The 24,179-nt window shown below is 38.0% G+C and overlaps 1 protein-coding gene across 1 annotated transcript; it reads left to right on the top strand.

Moving 5' to 3' along the window:
- The first annotated feature begins 1,153 nt into the window (after positions 1 to 1,153).
- foxn2b (forkhead box N2b) lies at positions 1,154 to 21,698 on the top strand. The gene is made up of 6 exons (XM_051913727.1): positions 1,154 to 1,361; positions 12,428 to 13,011; positions 16,035 to 16,159; positions 18,033 to 18,088; positions 18,382 to 18,450; positions 19,390 to 21,698. Exons 1-6 carry the CDS (start codon positions 1,352 to 1,354, stop codon positions 19,749 to 19,751), a joined length of 1,206 nt encoding a protein of 401 aa, XP_051769687.1. The 5' UTR covers positions 1,154 to 1,351; the 3' UTR covers positions 19,752 to 21,698.
- Positions 21,699 to 24,179: the final 2,481 nt, after the last annotated feature.

Below are 24,179 nucleotides of genomic sequence, written 5' to 3'. Positions count from 1 at the left end.
AAAAGCAGTCCTCAAAAGCCTTAAGTGTCAAAAACAGAGTTGTAGTTATAATGTGGAAAATCATGGCACACAACTTGAACATGGCACACTGGCACATCTGCACATTAACATTTGATAATTACATCGGAAAAATCATGTTTTCCATGTCTACATTGAATAGCCAAGTGATTTTTATAAAAGTGGTTGGCATAATGTTAAAATAACGCAATAGAAACTTAATGGCCTTGGTCATGTTTTATAGCAAAATGAAAATATTAAATTTTGCATGATTCCTAATTAACCTGTGAGATTCATGTTGTGCCTGCGAGTGTGTGTTTGAATACCTTTGAGAATGAAGTCAACATGCTGTATCTCCTCTTAACTTTGTCCTCGCTGTCCTCTGCTAAAGACAGACCCCTTCTCCAGCCCACCCCAAATCAATCATGTGACCACCCAACAATGCATGGGGGTTACAAAAACAGCTCCTATAATGAGGCTACTACAGTTGTTAGATGTGATTTTAGCAAAACTTAGATTTTATTTGGTATTAAAACTGTCAGTCAAAACTAATGCACTGCACACATTATACATAACTATTAAAAATATCACAAAACTGATTTTGTTGTTGACTGGTTATGGCTGTAGAAATGTTTACATTAATGTCTACATAACATAATTTCAGTCAGAAATGGTTAGCCTAAATATTTAAAAATAAGGGAAAAAGTACAATAAAGCTCTTATGGTCATACTCCTGACTTTCCAATGTGTTTAATTTTTCTGGAGCACAATACTTATATAAGTTTGCCTGGTAAGTTTTGTTAAGTACCTCTACTTCACATCGTGAAATAGCCTGCGATTGGACGACGAGCCTCCAGGTCTCCCCCGCGAAATGACGCAACAGCATCTGACCTCGTTTCCAACGTAAGCTGGTTGGTGGTCAAAGTTAGTAAAGCCTTTGAATATGAAGCATATTCTCAATGAGAATATGACGTCAAAATGTCTGAATCTGCACCGACTGGTTTACAGCGATACCAAAAACAACACCAAGTTCTTTTCGTCACAAACCTCTCAAGAACGAATGAATAACGTGCTGCAACGCGGAGCGCATGCTGAACGCAATTGCTTAGGTTTGCTAAAAAAGTGCTACTGCGATGCGGCAGTTGTCAGGGGGATATCGGAGAGGAGGGGGTGTGATTGGCTGAAGTGGCCCTGTTGCCTTGGCGACGGCAGGGGGGGTACGGAAGCGTTGCCGTGCGGCGTGATCTCCGCGCTGCGTGGATGGAGGAAGCAGCTGCTGATCTTTTGACACAGCGCGAGCGAAAGGCTACTGCATGAAAGCACGGCAGCTTTTGTCGTCGGACGCGACAGTAGAATGCACGAATGTAAGTAAACGCTTTTCGATGTGATTTATAATGCTGTTTATTTGAAGGGAAACTGTATATGTCATGGCGTTTTTAATTAGATGACAAGTATGAAACGTGTCTCGTGGAAAAAAAACAATCTAGCCAATAAGAAGCCATTGACCTCCCTAATTTCGCTGTTTACGTTGATTTTTTTTTTTTGTTTAACGAATCAATTATTTATTCATTCATCTTTCGTGGTGAAATATACACTCGTCAGGTTTATTTTCAGAATAAATTTAGAAACATTTTAGACCATGTGATCTTGCTAGCTAACTTAGTTGAGTGAAATACATGCGTTTGCCGTCGAGCTGACACGAGACATTAAACCAAACACATACCAGTCATGTTCGTATACTTTTCTTGAATGAATATTCAAAAAAAGAAGTATATCCCAGGACTTCGCTGCTTTATTTCGCTAGCTGTACAGAAGCTCTCCGCGAAGCTCTGCTTTAAAGCCACGCATTAGCTTGACGCTAACTGAAGATCCTCATTCTAAAGACTGGCCAGCTTTCTTGTGACATTATCTGCGGAAGTTTCAGAACGCACGACAGATATGCAGTCATAATATATATATATATTTATTTTTTAAATAAAATTACAATTCAAACGTCACTTGACGCGAAAGTGTCTTTTAAATTTGAACGCTCAAATCAGAGACAACATTCGAATAGAACGTTAATCGAGCGCGCCTGAATGTCGCTTATAACAACAGAGTAATGCTAAAGGTTACAGTTGAAGGTTACAAATAAATATTCAGTTTGTGGCGAGTAGTGAGAATCTAGGGCAACTATGTAACACGAGATATGAGGGTGGGGGCTGTCATTTTCTCTTGTTTTGTTTTGCTTATTACATGTGTACATAAGCTTTCGTTGAGATCGAAAGCAAAGGACTGGTAGTTTTGCTCGTGACTTGTTGATGAAATGGGATGTTCTGACGCGGACGTGCACTCATTATTTCCGGCGGTAGATAACGTGTGAGTGACATTGACACGTGGTCAGTGAACGCGCATAGCTGTGCTTAGGGAAGAGCTGGAGACGAGTACACAACTCTAGCTGCATGTCACATGAGCACATTATTTAGTTCTGCTGTCTACTTTTGCACTTTAGACTGTAGACTCATTCAGGTCATGTTGCGTAGGCAGTGAAAAGGGTGTCTGTGTTGTTAACAGGGTTGTCATGTATTTGCTTTTATTTGCAGTATGACCACATTAGCTGTATCCACAGTGTACAGAATTCAGATGCATGGCCAGCTGTATCAGAAAGGGCACAATTGCCTAAAGAGACTTCATTAGTACCGAATCCTGCGCTAATGTAGAGAATGGCAATAGTGTCTGTGCAGTGCTGTTTTCTCTGGAGGGCTTTTGTAGGACACAGCAAATGATCCCTTGCTTATTGCTTCTCTCCTGGCATTAAACGGGAAATTAATTAGTCTCATTATGACTCTCACAATGATAGATAAGATCTGGCTCTTGGCTGTATGCAGTTGCTGTCCCAAAAATGCTGAAGAAATGCAGTTTATATCACTGTTTTGGCTGCAAGGTTCAACTTTGTCTTTATAAAGAAAATAATCAAAAATAAAAAAGGATATATATATGGTTGAACCTCAGTCAAAACAAAATGAAACAACTTGATGAGTTTGAATACATGACAATAAAGTGTTGCGTAGTCAACAACAGTTTAATCAATAGTCAGAAACACACGTGTATTACAGTAGATTCTTCATTCTCACTGCAAGAGGGGTGGAAAACAACAACAACAACAACAACAAGCTTTGTCTTGTAAGTAAAACCACAAATTTACTTTTGGCAACCCTTCCTGGTTGAGTGGCAAAACATGTAAACGAACGTCCAGTTGCTTTCCTGCAAAGACTATCAAACATGCTTTATAATATGTTTTTTTTTTTTTTTTTAGTAAACTTGTTCACTTGTTGTCAGCTTTTCCAAACTCAATTGAAAAGCAAATCAAACTTATGTCCAAGCTTTTATGCTGCCTGTAACGACAATGCCTTTGTTTGTTGACCCCTCCTCCTGCCATCCTCTCATTATACCTCCAGCTGCACATATTTCTCATCTGCTGTTAGCCTCTTTTTGTTCCTCGATGCCCTCGACGTTAGACCAGGAGGCGCAACTCGCATCCCCAGGAGGCTATAACGCTGTGGTTGCCATGGCTACATGGTGACACCGGGGCGTGGTAATCAAATATAGGCGACTGCTCTGGATTTCAGTTGCAAATGTGCGCTTTTTTTCCCCTGCATTTGCCTGGACCGTGTCACACCTCACGCCCACCCCAACCCCCAACTCAACCTTGTGTTCTTAGACTTGGTCTGTCACACTCCTTCTCATTTAGTTCTTCATCTGCTTTCGGAAGGATTTAAGTCTGTAGAGCAGCCGGCAGGCAGTTAGGGCCCCTCTGTCCATTGACAGTGATGCTAATGTCAGGCAGTGCCTTGATGAGAAGAGCTTGCCCCCCAGTACCATAGCCTGTGTCATTGCGATCACAATGGCCTCTATTGTGTTGATCACTCCTGTGTGAATAAACAGGGTGTGTTTAATTGAGACTGTAGGGTGTGATAATGACACGGGACGAAGTCCAGACAGCACGCTGTGAAGATTGTGTGGAGGCTTGTATGTATGAATGTCTGTAAGCCCCCAACATGTAAAGCTCTAAGAAATGGAAACCCTGCTGATATCTGAAGGTATAAGATATTCCTCAAACGAAATCAAAGAACGAACTGGTGTGACATAATTTCAAACAAAATCGGGCTAAAACAAAGAAAAGTTTGAAACAGCTTCAAACTACAGGTGGTCCATGGCAATTTTGTAAGATAGGTGTGCTCTGAGGCTCCGCCTTCTTTTAGTTAATTTCTTCTAGGGCTCAACTAAACGTTAAGGCCGGGACACACCAAGCTGACGGTCGGCCAACGTCGGGCCATTGGCGAGCGTCTGTCAGGCTAGTTTTTGAGGTCTGTTCCATATGTTGGCTCTCGCCGGGCTCACGTTGGCGGCAATTTACTCGATTCAACCGTTGGTGACAGTGGGATCTCTGATTAGATGTTCAGTTTAGCGAACGAGTCAGTGCACGAGAATTGAAGCAAAAGTGATGAAAGAGAGCAAGTCAAGACGGCACAGACAGAAGACTGGTCTAATGTTATGTTATCCTACCCGAGCAATATTTTCATAACAACATGAGCCGCTTAAAATGAAAAAAGTTATCAACATAACTGGTATTCAAAATGGTAAGCAAGCGCTGCTTTGTTTACATTTCGTATATCTGCATATATCTTGTATATCCTTGTTTCGTATATCCTTGATGCTTTGAGTACTGTTGAGTGGATTCGTAAACAGCTCTGATTGGTCATTGTGTTCATGCGCTCAACATATATGTCTGTGATTGGCTACAGTGATCAACACACGGGAGTGTTTGAAAGCACACAGAAGTGTTAGAATTTGAAAGCGGGAGTGGGAGCGTTTGAAAGCAGGCATCTATCAGTGGACAGCTGCTTTCGAACGCTCCCGTGTGCATCTGTTTAAGCGCTCGGTGAAGAGCGTCAAAGATGTCTCTTTATAACATGTTTTTGAAATGTTGATCATTGTAGCCAATCACAGACATATCTGATGAGTGTGTGAACACAATGGCCAATCAGAGTTGTTTACGTATCCAATCAAAGCATCATATTTTTAAAATTTCGACTTGGTATTGTGGTCGGTACTTTTGACAACACTACTGCTGATATAGACCGTTAATTCCTTACACGCAGGCGCAGAACGCACATGCTAGTTTGCAGTCGGCTGTAGTCTGTGCTGTACGTTCAAGTGCAGCTTTTTGGTCCTCGCCGACACGAGGCGACAACAGCATCGGTTTTTGTCGCCGCTAGTTCTTTGAAGTCGGCTTGGTGTGTCCTAGGCTTTAGCTGACGAGAAGTTTTAATTAGTCAGTTAGTTGCAGAAAAAAAAACTTTACAGGAATTGGCGAAGTCACGCAGTTCGACAGACAGATCGTTAACACAGCCGGTCCATGTGGTAATTATGACGCCTTTCATTCGCCTGCATCATGTTTGCCTTTCATTCGTCAACATTAAACATTGCTTATCATTAGAGGTGCACCGATACTAAATTTCTCTGCCGATACCAATAGCCAATTATTCAGAATGATATCGGCCGATACCGATACCGATAGTTTGGTTTTTCTTAAGGAAAAAAAAATCTCTCCCAAATAATGTTGCAAACTATACAGGGAACCCGCTCATTTGGTACACTACAATATTAGAGGTTACAATTAACAACAGAAGTTTTATATTCAGCTGCATTTTTTTTTTAGATATAATAATTACACTCAAATAAAAAGTGAAATGTTTGTATAAAACTTATGAAAACTACCTTATGTGATACTAAGCACTTGTTGTCTTCATGGTAAATTTACACAAACATAATTAACAGTAAATAAGCTCCTCTCTGATGTTTTTTTTTTATATATATATAGATAGCTAAGGAACTGTAAACATTGGAAAACATTCCTGAGGTAAATTTGACATGATGTGACATTGTTCACAAGCTGTTTTATTGACGTCTTTCCGCGGTTGAAGCACAAATAAAGTGATTACATGAGACGTGATACATTCTGGTAAGTTGTACTAGGCTATATCTTTCAACATACCTTGATATTCATGCATGTTTTTCGAGATATAACTTGTATTGAAGAGGAAGAAGAGACTCGCGCTCCGCGCTGCCGCCTGAACTGAGGCATTACAGCAATCTGACACGTCACATTTAAGAGCGTCAAAACGGCATTTATTGTTTGAATTTCATGATTAAAATGGACAGAATTTGAAAACTGAAACTTTTATTCTTATCAGAAGTAACAAAGCACAAAGCCTTTTGCGATTATTAGACAGGAGGCGCTACAAATAATATTTGATGTAGCAAAAAATAAAAATAAAAACGCAGACCTGGCAACCCTGGCTTGAAATACGGGTGATTCATAGGGTCAAAAAGAGCCTGCTTTAGTGTCACTATTTTTAAACTGTTAATGCCTTAAAATTCAACACAAAAGCTGGTTTGCCAACCGCCAAGAAGAAGAAGAAGAAGAAATTCAACACGAGTGATTTTCTTCACACACAGTATGTATGAGTTGCAGTCTGAACACGTCTTTCCACACCCTTTTGATTGACAGGATATAATCTGCCCTGATAATCGGCCGTTTTTAAACAATCGGCCGATGGCCGATAGTGATAATAATAGCTTTTATCGGCCGATACTGATTGTTGGCCGATACATCGGTGCATCTCTACTTATCATGTATTGAAACATTGAAACATGTAAGTAGTAGACACTTTACCTGGCCACTTACTCTACCATTAATGTTAACCTAGATAAATATGCGCTATTATTAGGTGTTTAAGTGTTCGAGCAACCTAAAATAGTACAGCGCTTACTGCATGACGTTTAACTTAATGTGCATTTCTCTCTATAGATGCATCCACTATACTGCGGAGATGAGTCAACTTTGTGAACTTCATCTTTGCCGCCAAAATTGACACCGAAAACACTAGTTTATTAAAAATTATTAATACTCCATTCTGTTTTTTTCCAACACATTCATAATCGTTACTTTTGCCGTTGCGGAGTTATACCATATATATTGTATACCATATATATCATGATAAAAGCTTCAGCATTATCATGATATGAAAATTTGATACTGTCACATGCCTAATATATACAGTTTAAAGTAGAACTATAAAAATTACATAATTATTAAAAACAGTTTTTATTAGTATTTAAAAAACGTCTATAATTTTCGTATTCTCCTTATAATGTCTCCTCCTTATATCCCTTTATTAAGCTTAACCACATTATTTGAAAAATTTGCATTGTGAATCCTAAGGTTTTTTTAAATGTGCTGCTAAATTTTTCAACTTAGGAGCACATGCTCTTTGGGAAAAATGTAAGCATCAAGCCCTGTGCAAAGGTATTTACAACTTATTTTTTACCCTTAATTACCCTTAAGCAAAGAATGAAAAAGAACTATAGGCCTATATAAATATATCTTGCCAAAAGTGACATTAAAGCACATTTTTAGCACTTTTGGGGTCTGTTTAAAAAAAAAAAAAAAAAAAAACCCATCTTTTTCACTGTCATTATTGTTGGACAAGAGTATTGCAGACTATAGCCTGGGCCTGCAATGAGATTATCTAGATTTTTTGGGGGGGAAGAATTCAGTTGCTTTCTGTATCTGTGCTGAGTGAATGATGCAACAAATCAGAATTCTCTTATAATGAACAAGCCTTTCCACACTGCACGAGAGAGAGATTCAATTGTAACATGCATGTACACTGAGAGCATTTAGCGCAATGCAAAACGACAAAAGCTAAATATATCAAATTGATATTGATCAAATTTTTTCGTTCCATACCGTGCCGCTCTGCTTGCATGCAGTGCAGATGGTGTGTAAAACTTAACATTTAATTGTTGTAGTGTTAATTTACAGATTAATTCAAAAAATTCAAGTCATGTTTTTCTTGCAATATTTGCGAATATATGCAAATACTGTCATTGGTGTCACAGAGTTCAAACAGTGTGCATTCCATTTGGCAACCAAATTTTGTGATAAAAGCACCAATGTTGAAAGCCTGAGTGAAGAAAAAACAAAAAACAGACAATTTAACGCCAAATGGACTTGTTTATAAACCTCTGCATCTATTAGAGATGAATTAGAGGCTTTACGGATGAATTACTGTGAATTTGTTTTGGAATATCAAGTATAACGTGTTTTACATAAAGTAGCTAAAGTTAACAAATGGGAAGCATTTATGAAATTAAGGAACTAATTTGTATGTAAATAAGATTTATATATTTAAATTCACTTTAATTACATTATTTTATTGAAAATGAAAACATATTTCTGAAATTTTGAAATGTTCAATTTTAAAAATGGAAGGTGGTTTGAAACAAACTCAGGCATTGTTCATGTGGTGTCTTTACAGCTGTGGATTATGGCTTTCAAGCTTCCAGAACCCTTGCAGCATATGAATGTTTAAGAAGCTTTAGCTTTGAAATGTGATTCAGAGTTGTGGAGAAAACTAGCCCTGAACTAACTAACAACAACAGGGTCTTTGTACTGTATGATTTGTTTCTTACAGCTTATGACTGGAAGTAAATCCATTAGTCTCTGTCAGATGTCTCCTCAACATCAAGGAGAATACCTGAATTCTAGATTATACAGAGAAAAATAAAAAAGTAGTTAATCTCCAGCAGTTTTCTAATAGGGTTAGGTGACCTTCCTGCTGAGCTTTTAGATCAGCTCTCACACAGAGACAGAGATGCGCTGCGAGCCCTTGAGTCAGGACTGATACTTGACAGACCAATAGCAACCGCTACAGGAATCAAGGCAGAAAAGCTCTCCGCTTGGTGTTCAGCAGAGACCTCCAATTGAAACGGGCTGTTTAAGCATGCTTAAACACGTAGAAGACCCCTTGATCTCCATCTCCAACTGTTTTATTACAGATGCACATGCTCTTCCCAGTACTCTGTTCTGCAAACATCAGCGGTTCAATACTGAATAAATCCTCCTTCAAACTGATGGAAATGAGTTAGTGGGAATGAAAAAGGAAAAACAGGTTGTTCTTTGTAAAATCCATTAGATCATTTTACACAATTTTTTTGAGGATAGTATAAGTGGTGCTTGCAAAAGTTGCTGCCACAATGCTTTAGTGGATAATTAGGCATTGCTATGCGTTTGCTAAGGTGTCCTCAGTGTTTTTTAGCGTGTTGCTGTGTACTTGCTTGGGTCTTCTAAGTGATTTTTAAAGTCTTGCTAGGTGGTTGCTTTTTAAGCACAATTTAAAAGAGCCCACCGCCAAGTCTCCATGATATGGCTTGAGTGCCTTTTTGAGTGCATGTTTATGGAATTAATTCACCTGTTTTATAATCTGCAAGGTGTAAATTGTAAATGTGACCACTTAGAAAAATATTAGCATCTCACAATCGTCCATGCGTGTAGCACAAAAGGCGCGGAAATTACATGCCACTTTAGCAAGAATCACTTCGATCTGCCTCCATCCAATCAACCAAGATAGAACAAAGTCCCACTCTACATTTTTTCTTTTTCAGTAATCCATTACATTCAAATTTATGTCACAATACGGAAGAAAAATGTCTGCCGTTACTTCAGTTTCATTGCGACTTTTAGGGTGTACATACTATTCTGAATAATTATCAGTGACATTAAATAAATGCCATAGCTTTCCCAGCGAGCCTAGGAATTAAAAGGGTAATTAGTTGTATTTCTAAGCTGCCCCTCCCATTGACCAAACTTTACGCATAGTGGGTTTGTTTGGGCGTATTTCTGTTTGAAGTAGTTAACAGTAGTGGAGTGTCACCATTAGCATTGTCTGGATGTTCGTAAGGAGGGTTTGGTAATGGGCTGATGAGCTTGTTGGAGGGAGATTTGTCTTGCTAATGAGTGCCGCCTTGAGTGCAGGGATCAGGTCTCCTCCTGGGGCAGGATAGAAAGCAGACAGTACTAAATATGCTATGAAGGACATACTGCTGTCGTCCCTGCCCTTGAGTGCCCATGAAGAAAGACATCCAAAGAGAATTGTACTGGAAAACAAAACGGCATGTGGATGCACTCCAGGAGCATAATGATGTGGACACGGATGATGGATTCTTTGATTCCAGGGCTGCATGATATTGAAAAAAATCTTTATTGTTTTTCTGTGATTGTTGTATATTAAGGGTGGTGGAAAAAAATTGATTCACATATGAATACCGATTTGAATCGATTCACAAATTTCAAAAATCGATTTTCTAAAGGTTAATAACGTAATGTTGTCAAAACAAAGAAGGCGGCAGTCAACTGCAAGAGCAGTGCAGCACTTGGACAGTTTGAAAGTGCACAGGCTTACAACAGGGGAAGCATTATGAATGAAGCTTACTTGACAACAAACGTTTCTATATCAAAACATATAATAGGAACATGTCAAGCTTTTCTTGCGATCATGGTATCGAACAATACCTGCTTGTAAAAGTGAAAGTCAACATATCCTGTATTCACAGTAAATTAACCTAGCCATTCTGAGATGCTGAAGCACTGTTTCTCTGAAAGAGTCAGCGAATATGTTTATCGAATTAAATTGCAGCATTTATCGAATTAAATTACCGTCGCATTAAGCCATATTGCGATAACTATTTTATTCAGATTAATCGTGCGGCCCTAATTGCAGCTACATTAAATCAAGAAAGCGAAGCTCCCTAAAAGCATAGGTTACCCAAAAATTTAAATTTCATTTATTCACCACCTTGTCTTTCATTACAAGTATGACTTACTTTCTTCCATGGAACACAGTAAAAGTAAATGGTGACCACATATGTAAAGCATTTTCTGTGAATAATGGCTTAATTGTTAGTCTGTTCCTCACACAAAGCTATCATATAGCATTAGAACACTTGAAATATATCTCAGCTATCATAAGGACTACTTTTATGGTGCTTTTTTTCCTTTTTGGAGTTGGACAGCCCCTGGTTTCCATGCACTTTCATTGTGCACGCTGCTTTTTTCAAATACATTCTTCAAAGCATCTCTCTTGTATTTCACTGATAAAAGAAAGTCATACAGTTTTGGAATGACATGAGCATGTGTAAATGATGACATAATTGTAATTTTGGGACAAACCATCTCTTTAACTTTGTGTAAAAGCTATTTTTTTGTTAGCACCTTTTTTATTACAGTACTCATGTGAAGAGGAAGATGTTTATTTGTGTCTGGGGTGTTTTGAACGGTCAGAGAGGAAGTGGAACCCCCTCCCTGTGCCCTCCACTCTATTCTCCAGAGTGGGAGAGAGAATGATTCAGAGCAGCACTTTATGTGATTATTTATTTATTGATGTGCTGTATGGTTTCCATGGCAGTGGGTATAATAGTGGGCAGAGAAACATTCACTCTCCCAGGCACTCAGCCCTCTTTTACTTGAGCTGATGATTTATTTATAAATATTCTGTGTGCTTTCCATGGATGTCCATTAAAGCCATTCACTTAGTCTGTGGCAGGTAGATTTCTGATTGGTTTCTGTGAGTTTTTCTTCTGTATGTGTTTCTTCAGGCTGTGTGGGGCCACCATGCCAGCCCCAGGTTAGAACTGAATATCACTTATCCTCTTCATCCTTGCCTGTCTTATTATATGGCACTAATAAAAGACCCGCACGTCTTCAGTGGTTGTCTAAGAACCCTAGAGTACACACTGTAGTTGTTCTGGTGTGGTATCGTCTTGAAGTTGAGGGTCATGGTTCTCTGAGACACTTGAGTAGACACCTAAGAGGCCCTTAACTTTGTCCTAAAGGGCCTCTTAATTCCCTCAAGAGAAATGGTGCAGGCAGAGAGATGACAGTGTTTTAGCGATTAAAAGAAAGTGGGGGGAAAAAACCCAAGGTATCTAGTACTTTTTTACATTTTGAAATTATAAATGTTAAAATTTGACCCAAAAATGTTATATAATTCTCTCATTGACTTCTGCTATGCTAGTACATTAATCAATTGTGGTCATATTCTAGAAAACTCCAGCAGAAATTACTCTCTTTACCTTTGCAAAATTGTTTTCCAAAAATACTTGACTGAACTGCCAAAAAAAACTCATTGATAAAATGTTCTTATCCAAAAAATCCTTTTGACTAGGTCAGCATATTTTGTGCACACAATGTTGATAAGCTACAATAGATAAACATGGCAGCAGTGCTGATGTGACCAAAAATTAGAAATTATTGCCCAACGACTGAAAAGAGTAGCAAAAGATTTTGACTGAAATATTGAGAGGCATTGCTGAAAAACTTTACTATGACTGCTTTAATTTATTATCTGAGAAACCAGCACCCGAAACAGCAAAGAGTTCAATTACCCACATTTAATTATTGAAACTTCATTTTCAGTTTCGGCTAAATGAAAATTTTGTTTTGGGGAAAAAAAATTAAAAAAAAAACCCAAATTGAATTGTGATTTGACTGTTGTATTAACCAGTGCCCTCTTTCTGTTCTCTCCTATGCCCTTCACTTCCACAGACCCTCCTGGTTTGATGGGTCCGATAATCGGGATGTCTCCAGATAAGAAAGCCGAATCTCCTGGAGCGCAGGGCGTGTGTGGAGCTGGAACTCTCCCTGAAGCAGAGAGTGCTTCCAGCCCCATGGCTACCAGTCTGGACCAGATTGTTCGTACTGGAGCATTGAGTGTGGTAGCAGGCGAGTCTGAAGATGACGAGCTAACCAACCTGAACTGGCTTCATGAGAACTTGCTGCAGAACTTCACGCTCGGGGGACCTGAGGCGCAACCTATCAACAGCCCACTGTTTGACATTGAGGGCGGCGGGGGATCGCCACATAGCAACACCGCCTCGTCTGCCTCCTCTGTCTCTGCGGGAAGTGAGAGAGATCCTTACAAGTCAAAGCCTCCCTTCTCTTTCTCCTTACTGATATACATGGCTATCGAGCAGTCACCCAGCAAATCTCTCCCAGTGAAGGACATCTACGGTTGGATCCTCAAGCATTTTCCATATTTCTCCAGCGCCCCTACTGGCTGGAAGAACTCAGTGCGCCACAACCTGTCCCTCAACAAGTGCTTCCGTAAAGTAGAGCGAAGCATAGGAAAGGTAAGAACGCAAGAAAAATAAATGTTCCCATGCAGTGTATGTAAGGGGTAATGCCCAGTCAGCCAGTTGTTACCATCAGGTCTTGTTTCATGTTGAAGTAGGGATGCACAATATTTTTATATTTATTAAAGCTGCACGATTAATCTTTAAAAGATTGCGATCTTGATTCAAACACCCACGTGACCACATTCCTAAATGACAACGATTCGCCTGTCTATTAAAACTGACAAAATCACACCAGAAAATTCAAATCTGCGTCGGAGCTGCTGCTGAGCCAGAGAGAGTAGTTATCATGTATAAGTATGAAACAGCTTTTCAACCACACAGTATTGTTATTTCTGTTACAAATATTCATATCATAGAAGAACTGGGATAAAAGGTTATAGTTCGGATATAAACACTTGATGTCTACGGAGGTAATCATAAAAGAGCAAATCACCTTTTAAAAAAGTAACTTTGATGTTGCTTCAAATAAGGATTGTATCATTACATCATTATGCCACCAGGTGGCAACAAGTGACTGTTAAAAAAATTGTCATTGAATCATTTACTTAAGAGTGGTTCAAAAAAGCTGATTCATCCAGTAATGAAACAATTAAGTATTTATGAGTGAGTCATTGAATCATTCATTATTATTATTTTTTTTTTAAAGAATGAATCCAGATTCATTAAACATTCTAAATTGCAGCAATTAAAGGGTTAGTTCACCCAAAAATGAAAATAATGTCATTTATTACTCACCCTCATGCCGTCCCACACCCGTAAGACCTTTGTTAATCTTTGGAACACAAATTAAGATATTTTGGTTGAAATCTGATGGCTCAGTGAGACCTGCATAGCCAGCAATGACATTTCCTCCCTCAAGATACATTAATGTACTAAAAACATATTTAAATCAGTTCATGTGAGTACAGTGGAAAAAAAAAGACTTATATAGTGATGGCCGATTTCAAAATACTGCTTCAGGAAGCTTCGGAGCGTTATGAACCAGCGTGTCGAATCAGCGGTTCGGAGCGCCAAAGTCACGTGATTTCAGCAGTTTGGCAGTTTGACACGCGATCCGAAATATGATTCGATACGCTGATTCATTATGCTCCGAAGCTTCCTGAAGCAGTGTTTTGAAATCTGCCATCGCTATATAAGTCGTTATTTTGTTTTTTTTGGCGCACCAAAAATATTCTCGTCGCTTTATAATATTAATATTGAGCCACTGTACTCACATGAACTGATTTAAATATGTTTTAGTACATTAATGGATCTTGAGAGAGGAAATGTCATTGCTGGCTATGGAGGCCTCACTGAGCCTTTGGATTTCAACAGAAATATCTTAATTTGTGTTTCGAAGATTAACGAAGGTCTTACGGGTGTGATGGTGAGTAATAAATGACAGAATTTTCATTTTTGGGTGAACTAACCCTTTAATATTTGTCAGAACCTCTAATAAATTACATGTTATTTTGTTTAGTTGTCTGTTCAGAATCGTGGGAGAATGGTGATCTCTGTTTGAAACCAAAAAATCTTGACTCTCAATCCTATTTTATGGCTATTGAATCGGTTAGTATTGAATATTTATTTGTGGACCAATGTTGTTATTGTTAACTAAAAGTAAATTAAAGTTTTAATTGAAGCTAAAAAATATAAAGCTACATAGAAATATATATTAAAAACTAATAAAATGAGAAAAGCACATAACAAAAAATGGAAAATAAACTGAAAATAAAAGCTAATTCAAAATTCTATAATAGTATATAAATAATACTAAATAACACCTTTAGGATTTCTGCCTGTTTTTTAATAGTTACTTCTGCTTTTTGTTAAATGTTAAATGTATATTTTGTATTGTACTTTATAATGCTGTGAGGCCTAAATTCACTAGTAGCATTTAAAATAATTCATTTTAGTTTCAGAGCTTTTTATTTTGAATATATTTAGACAAAATAGTATAAGACTTTAATATGAGTTATATTGATTATTGGCCATAATCGATAAATGTCATAAAATAATTTTTGTCCTGCCAGTGTATGCCAGAATTTTAATATTAGTGCATCCCTATTATGAAGGGGTTTATTTGGCAATAATGACCATCTTACTGCACATTTATTTCCAAAATTATTTTTAAAAAAATCTTAAAATATTAATGAGGGTTAAAATTATTTTTTTTATGCATGATCGCAATGTGCTATGAGACATGAAACTAGCAGAGTGAGAATGGTTGCCAGGGACAACACTCAAATACAGTTCAGTGGTCATTACACAAAAACATCGACCTCACAATGCTGCGATTGCCAATCAGAATCAAGTATTCCAGAGAGCCTTGTAATAAGTTAGAATAACATTTTTCTCAAGACTGGTTCACACAACATTGCTGCAGAGAACTCGCTCAGATGTTTAACTAACTGGGTCAGTGTATAAAGTAGTGCAGGGCTGACTGCAGTGTGCTAACAGGCTTGTCAAGAGGGATATTGGTTTAGGGCTTTTTGAAAACCAATGTGTTCAAAGCAGGACATGTAGCCAGTTAAATGAAGTGATGCAGATGTTTTCATTTCTTCTACATGAACCGTAGATGGCAAAATGATTTATGGAAGGTGAGGACAGTATGTTTCATTAACATGTGACATTGTGTGTGAATCTGTGGGTTTCATATGTCTCAGCCTGGTGTCTGTTGCCATGGCAATGTTTCCTCTTTCCTGTTTATGAACACGGCTAGTGAAGTGAGTCAAGGTCATATTCCCCCTGCAGGACCACACCTCAGACAAAGGGTGATGAGTCCTTTATTCAAACACACACAAAACCCCCCATGCAAACACAGCAGAAGCCACCGTTCCACATCCTTCCCTTATGGTCATTATAGTTTCATGATGATTTAAAATGATAATTTTGCATTCATGATGTGTTCATGAATGTATAGTGTAGAATCAGACAGACAGATGGTCCTGTTGTCATTTAACCTGAGCCCTTTCCTCACACCACCATGCTGAAATCATTCTTGCGCTTCTGACTCCTCCCCTCTCTGTTCCTTCTAGACCAATGGGAAAGGCTCTCTGTGGTGCGTTCACCCCGAGTTCCGGCCCATGCTGATGCAAGCCCTGAAGAAGCAGCACTTCCCAAATGCACATGCCTTCTGCACCCCTCCTGCCTCCCCTCCTAGGTATCAACGCTGGCCTGATTATACAACAGATGGATAATTATGACATTTATCAAGGCTTCAGTCAGTATAAACAATGCTTGTGTACTGCTTACTTTTCAAAAGTCTACTCATGCAAACTGTCACAGACAAGCACTTCCAGTGTAGACAGCTTTTTTGAATATAATGGAAGTGATTTAGTTTTGATCATGATGTAGATTGATAAATTGATTTCATGATGCTCCACTCATGTCCAGTGTAGGCCATCATGTTTGATGTTGACCAAAATTTAGATTGTTTACCAGAAAACACCACAGCTTGCTGCATTAGTATAAAAAAGGTGTGCGTATATTGGTGGTTTGAAACGTTGTTCATCGAGTTGTATTTATAATATAGCGGTTCAAATCATGATTTGAACCGCTCAGAATCATTTGATTCTAGCTTTTTTTTCAGATTCGATAACACAAATTTTAAAATGCATTTATATTAGGTAAGAAAAATAAAGTACTTCAGACAGTTGTTTGGATACATTCATCAACAGAAAACGAATCATTGTAATATAGCTCAACATAGTAAGTCTTATTGTTTAAATCTCCTTTTCTTGATTTACAGCAAGTACCATGTTTTACCATGCCTAATATCAATCTAGCTTACTGCAGTGTGCAACAAATGTCTCATAGTAGAACGCACAGAGTAGCACTATAACAACTTTCAACACACAAATGTATATAATATGATAAAACAGCGCTGCGTTACCCCACATACTCATGACTGGAGGAAGCGAAAGCACTTGTCTGTGGCATAATAAAAGCTCCACTGCTCTCGAGCCTTGTCATGTGTTGCGTTTGTCTCTCATTAGCAATCGCTCCAGCGGCCTCGTTCCGCTCCAATGGCTTTCAGCCACACCCTGCTTTATACTACAGTAATGTTAATAAATCTTTAATACATTAGCTCATCCATTAATATGATTTCTGCCTGAGCCCTGTTGGATTCTTTTCCACTGGCTGTAGACGTGAAGACAACACCTCCCATGATTCCGCGAAAAAGGGCATCATCAAGCTACTCCTTTGTTTTGAATAAGCAACCTCTAGTGGCGAACATTACATATTGTGCCTTTAACTTAGATTCTGCAAAGGACTGGAAAAATATGTTCAAATACTCTATACTCAAATAATCATTTAATGTCAGTTTATAAATAAATCCGCTTCTTTCACAAAATCTGTAATTTTTTTTCTCTCGATATGTTTTATTGGAGAAATATATACAAGCACAAATAAACTTAGCAGAGATCAAATCATAAGATCGTCTGTATTTTTCTTATACATACCACAATCCAACAAATACAAAAGTTAGTTTCTCCTACAAAATCTGTCATTTTCTGTCACTGTTTAGATGTAGTAAAACACCCACGGATGTAGTGGAAAACATCTGAGTCATGCTTACATTTTCTTTTGTCACTGGCCATAATTCTAACTTTAAAATCAGGATTAAGCATAAAATAATTTCAGACATGTGAAAATAGGATGAGAATTGAACAAATAGTTGTAACCTGGCTCAGAGGAAGATTGTAATCATATCTTTGTGGCAGTTTTTCTGGTGAATAAAGGTTAATACAAGACAACTTCACCATACAAATCGAAAGCAAAAATACTACGAAATGCACATCATATTTTGTGAAAAAAGTTTTACATGGTAGAGCAAAACAGCCACTATTTTTGGAATCAGCACCCCAAAATTAGTAAGAAACAAGTGTTGGATTTCATTCAGTGAAAATATAATGCAGGGCGGTGTTATGTGGCAACACAAGCGATTCATGAGATATGAGGTTTTTATTATTATTATTTTTTTTAAAACAGGTGTATTTAATGTCTTCTCATTCTTTATCTTTCCTCTGTAGTGCCTCGTCTCCTCCTCATCACCTTTTCACATCAGAGCAGGGCTGTGCCCTAAAAGGTTAGTACACTTCATCAGCTCTGTTATCTGACGTATCATCACACATTGAAGCCTATCACTCATCTCAACTCTTTTTTGTTCCGCTCACCCTGTACTTGAAGTCTACACAGTGCACATAGATGCCATCTCTTTCCTGTATTTGGTAACCTTGACAACCAAGGCACTGGTACTTTGAAATTAGAAAGAGACTGTTTCGCTCCTGGGTGGAAGTGACTCATTCATTTAAACACACACACACATACACATCACATAGTCAGTATTTGTGTGCATCAAACATTTCTTTCTCTTTACAGAATGTGATTTTGATGCTGCCACTGCCATGATGCTGTTAAAGTCTGCTTCTGAGCAGAACATTGACTCATGTAAGAGACTGCCATTACATACACCAACACCTCATTTTTTTGTCCTCCCTTTTTTGTTCTCTGCTTCTTTTTATTCATGTTTTACATCTGGTTTATTTGAATCAAGACATGCATATATGTAAGTGTTCATATAATCGCAGCATGTGTGTGTATTGGCTGTTCTGTTATTGGCTTCAAACGGGGATCATCCAATCAAAAATTTGCATTAGAACAATCCATTTATAATGTTACAAAAGATTTGTATTTCAAATCAAGGCTGATCTTTTGAACTTTCTATTCATCAAATATTCCTGAAAAAAAGTGCAGCACAACTGTTTTCCACACTGATTATAATAAAAAATGTTTCTTGAGCACCAAATCTGCACATTTTAATGATTTTAGAAAGAATCATGTGACAGAAGACTAGAGTAATGGCAGCTCTTTTTACTATTTTAAAATATATTAAAATAGTAAACAGTTCTTTTAAACTGTAATGATAATTCACAATATTATGGTTGTGTGTGTGTGTGTGTGTGTGTGTGTTTAAGAGAGAGTATATGATAAACTGAATAATATTTTAGTTTGATGGTTTGGTTTTATTTTGAATAAAATAAATTTTTTTTGATATAATATTAAATAAAAATAAAATAATTTGTATAAAAGAACATTCACATTAGAGATTAAAAAATCAAATTAAATTAGAGATTTAATACTTGTCATGGCATATAAAAATGTGTAATATATAAGCAATTTTTTTGTTAAATTTCCATTTATATAAATTGAGTAAAATTAACTGCATATAAATACATTTATATAAATACAAAATATTTAACAAAATAATTAAATCATGATATATACATACTACTATAAAATTACTCATTCTGCAATCAACAATGTTGATCTTACAGTTATCATAATATTGTCTAATCATCAGTTATCACTCTGCTTATGATTTCTCAGACACAGACCAAGAAGGACCCATAGATCTCTCCCGAAGGGACTTGGTGGTTGTAAGTCGGGATCCAAAGCAGGATCACAACTACAGCAGCACCCCTGTCCCGCCCTGCCCACGCCAGATGCCTCTTTCACAGCCGGTCAACTTCAGTCTGGGTTTGCACCATGATCAGGAGAGAGAAGGCCGGGCACGATGGCCACGCAGCCCGCTGCAGGGCCAGTTTTTAGGGAAGAGGAGCAGGAGAGATTCTCGGTCTGACGTGGATGAGGAGCTCAAGGAGGCGGCCGGCTCGCTTCTACACCTGGCCGGTATTCGCACTAGTTTAGTCGCCTCAAGACGCAAGAGCAGGAAACTCAGTAGAAAATAAACCCAATTCTGGAACTCCATCCTGTGGCCTGCCCAACCTCTCTCTTCTGGTTTGGTGTATCTTCCTTCTTGTTTGTAGTTGTTGGGGTGTTTTTCTTTCCTTTGGTCTTTTTAACTGGGATAACGTCCCAATCCACTCATCAAACATGGCAATACAAACACAGGAGAGAAAAGCCATACTGACATGTTTTATGTACAGAAAATGAACAGCCCACACCAGTAAGTTTATAACTAAGAGGGTTTGAAGATGTTAATCATTAAAAAAAAAGAGAGAGAGACAATGTGAAAAAGCTTCAAACTTAGAAGATTTGCATGCTTCCACCTCTAAATCAACACAAACTTATTTATACGAAAAATGAATGCATGGATTTTCAAGCTCCCAAGACCTCTCACGCTTCACCACAGCGGGAAAAAAAAAAAGCTTAAAAAAAAAGAAAAAAGAAATTTGAAAGTGCCATTGATTTTGGATCATAATATATACATGATACAAAGAAGAAATGCAATAATTAGTTGACCTAAATACCTGTAGTTATTTTATTTTTGTACTGCTGGTTTATATCTCATGTGGTGGTGGTGACGGCATGCCCCTGGGAGCCTTTTGCTGCCGCAGTTATGATGTCGAAACCATGTGACTCCTCCCATACATCCTGATTGGATCAGTTTTGCATCCCCATCCTGACCACTTTGACTGGAGAACAGCTTGAAAGAAACAGCTTTTTGTTGCATGCACATCAGCCTCAGTGTTTCTCAGATGCTAGCGATCTGTATAATCAGGTGTTGTGCTAATCCACGTGCACTCACTGACTTGATTTAATCATTGCCCATGTGCATACTGCCTGCTTTTGGAGCGTACTGAATAGCGGCCAATCAAAAGAAGAACCTCTTTACCTCTACTATAAGATTTGAACCACTCTCCCCCATTCCTGCTCCTTAACTTTTTGTTGGCACGATTGCCACCTCTACCCAAATCAGGCCTTTATCATCTTTATCTTGTTTCAAAATGTGTGATGAAGCCTCCAGTAGGGGGTGCTGTGCAGACTGCTACTTTCCACTGCTGCTTTTGAGACCTCCAGAGAGTTCCCAGGGCTTGAGAGGAAACCACAGACAATGTGAACTGCACAATAAACACGCCTGCAAGCTGAGACAAAGACATTCTCCCATCACTGCGGCTTGCGGATGGTGCTGATCATGGGAGAAAGGATCACAGGAACTAAAGCTGGGGAGAGTGGACATTATGTTTATGAGCTAAAGGTGATAGGAGAGCCAACCGGATGTGAAGTGAGAACCCCCCCCCACCTCCACCTCCTTTATTTGTCATCTTTGAGATCGCCAAAGTTGCTGCTCACAAAACTTGCCTGGCTGTGTGTACTCTGTGGTCCCGGACCTTTAGGTTGTTTGTTTATGATTGGGTTTTTAAGTGTTTGTTTGCGGCTGTATTAGGATTTTATATACCCAAGCATGTAAAATTGTGAACTATAACTGCCACTTGCCCCCTTACACTGGCAAACCAGAACTTCTTGTTTGAGTTGATTATTATAAAACTGCCTATTGTGAAGCTCTTTCCCTGTCACTTTAACCATGGCTGCCAATTCCTCCCCTCCCAGCTGTACATAGTGCTATTACAGAATGCAAGTATTAATGCAGGGAGGGGGACAGAGCAGTAGTTTTAGAATTTGAGGCCAATTCTGAAAACAGCTGCCTATTAATTATTATTATTATTATTATTATTATTATTATTATTAATTAAGATATGGTCCACTAACTAAGTTGCCACTTCCCCATCAATTTTGTCATGTTCGTCTGCCATGTATGTGGCAGTCTGAACCTGATTTTTGATTTTGTAAGCTAACCTCTGTTAATAAAAGGTTTATAAAGTTTATTTTTGCCAAAGATATGCAATTGTTGCATTATATATGGTATTAAAGAATAAAAGAGTTTTTTTCTTTTACTGATTTAGTGTTTGTTGTTCACTGTATCATCAGTCAAATAGAGTCTTTAGCCTCCGTTTCACTACTTTGACAAACAACGGACCGGAATTTGTTATTTTCCAATGAAGACAAGTATGGGAGCTTTGTGGAATTCCGTTTATATGCGTATGTGAAATTTTCGGATCCAATTTGAGCTTTGTTTGTGTTGAAATATATGAACATTGTAGTTATTAGTGAAAAAAAGGAGATAATTACCAATCTTTTATTCCACTGAAATGTTCTTCAAACATTATTTCTGTAAAATGGCCTATTATGAATAATTATGCTGGAAATCATTTTTTAAAATTGTTAATTATTTGCATTGATTAGCCCTAGAAAAGTTTTTCTTTTAGAGATATTGGCTGTCATTTGTTTTGTGTGGATATATTAATAATTCATTTTGCCATGGTGAATAAGCGGAGGGTAATGACTGTTTCATGACAAGTTTGAAAGTTACGTCACTGCCACTAGGGGGTAAAATAGACAATCATATGTGAATTTTGAAGATAGTTTAAAGATGGCTTAAAGGGCTTTAACGGATGATAACGTTTTGTTTATTATGAGCATGTGATGCAGTTATGTCGTCTGTCGCTTTAAATGCGTATGTTTCATTTACCTCGGGAGAGGGATGGGGGAGCTCCAATATGGCTGCTCAAGCGCATCAACCATAGTGAAACATTAGTATTGTTAATTAGCAATTCTGTTTGTCTGTCTCAAACTGGTGTACACAGTACTATCCACTCTCTATCTGGATGTGATACTTCAACATTATCTTTGCCAAACTGCGCTGCTTTGTTTTTTTTATTCCAAAAGAGCAAGCACAACAAAGGTTTGCCTAGAAATGTCCATCATAGTTTTCTGGCCTGTGTAATGGAATGCTGTCAATCCGGGTGTGACGACATGCCTCTTCGGCGGTAAATGGAACCAGTGTTGGGGGTAACAGATCACAAGTAATGTGAGTTAGGTAATCAGATTACTTTTTTCAAGTAACTAGTAAAGTAATGCATTATTTTTAAATTTACAACAAAATATCTGAGTTACTTTTTCCAAATAAGTAATGCAAATTTTGTTGATCCTGGAACAACATTTCTGTCTGAAAATTTGGTCCTCACCATATCTCTACTTCTAAACCTAACCCTAATCATAAGTTATCCCTGAAATTAGAGAAAGATGGGTGAATAGCACTGATGTAGAAGCACCAAACCCTGTTTGTAAGCCTAAACATGACATAAACTGTAAAATTGTCCCTCAAATTTGATTGGTTGAATGGAATGTTGTTCCAGGATCTACAATGTTGATCCAGGAACATGTTGTACTTGGCGAAATCAGGTTTTGCTACTTGGGCACTCCCATTTATTGACTGACACATCTCCTGTCCCTATATGTCAAGAGAAATTGGGAGTAAGGTGCAGAGGCGCTGTGTAAACATGATAGTTATTGTAGTTCTAGACTAAAAGCGTGCATGCATTTATTCATCTCACTTGCACAAAAACAGATTCAGCATTCCACAACATGAATAAAAACAGTTTTCATAACTCTGGATATTATGAAAACCTGCAACAATTAAATTATATAATACAAATATACTTTATGTATTTAATCTCACTTTATTTAACAATGTCTTTGCTGCTGACCTTCAATGATCCAATTCAACCACATCAATAAGCGAGCATCAATAAGCGAGAATAACTTTATATAAACCACATTTGTGTTTCATTTTGTGTTATTTTTATTTTAAGAGTGTTGAATGCTCTCTACTGTATATGCGTGAATTTGCAACGTGTCTCACGTGAGTATTTTTTTGTGTGCAAATAAAACACAATTTACCACTTTATTTACAAAATATTATCCAAAGCATGTTCACGCAACAATTCCAGCTCTCGCGTGAACACAAAACGCACGCGTCGTGATGCTCTCGCGAACACTCGCACATGTGCGTAGAGTTGACGCGCGAGTCTGAACACAACACGCATGCGTCGTGAAGCTCTTGTGTGTTGCAAATCAATATTTTTGTAAGTAAAGTAGTGAATTGTTTTTTGTTTGTTTGTTTGTTTTTTGCGCAAACAAAGCACTCACATCGGTTCTTAAAATTGAGTTTAAGCCACTGGAGTGACATAGAGTACTTTAATGATGTCTTTTCCCTACGTTTCTGGACCTTGGAGTGGTAGTTGCATTGGATCTCTATGGAGAGACAGAAACCTCAGACTAAGATCTTAATTTGTGTTCCGATGATGAACGAAGGTCTTACGGATGTGGAACGATACGAGAGTGAGTAATAAATGACAGAATTTTCATTTTTAGGGGAACTAACCCTTGAATACTGTGGACTTATACACTGTTCTGACTACTTTTGTGTGTGTGTGTGTGTGTGTGTATTTAATTCAGCGAGCGGTCTCCAGTTTTAATCTAAGAAATGAAAACGTACTGATCCAGATGTGTAAAAATGCTTTAATATTTGGCAG

The sequence above is a fragment of the Ctenopharyngodon idella genome, chromosome 12 (genome assembly GCF_019924925.1).
Source record: "Ctenopharyngodon idella isolate HZGC_01 chromosome 12, HZGC01, whole genome shotgun sequence".
Taxonomy (NCBI): domain Eukaryota; kingdom Metazoa; phylum Chordata; class Actinopteri; order Cypriniformes; family Xenocyprididae; genus Ctenopharyngodon; species Ctenopharyngodon idella.
The sequence above is the reverse complement of the archived record's forward strand: the minus strand, read 5'-3'. Positions and strand labels throughout refer to the sequence as shown.

Coding starts and splice junctions, on each gene's coding strand:
- foxn2b (XM_051913727.1), top strand. Junction 13,012..16,034: donor TAGAGCGAAGCATAGGAAAG/GTAAGAACGCAA, acceptor TGTTCCTTCTAG/ACCAATGGGAAAGGCTCTCT. Junction 16,160..18,032: donor CCTCCTGCCTCCCCTCCTAG/GTATCAACGCTG, acceptor TTTCCTCTGTAG/TGCCTCGTCTCCTCCTCATC.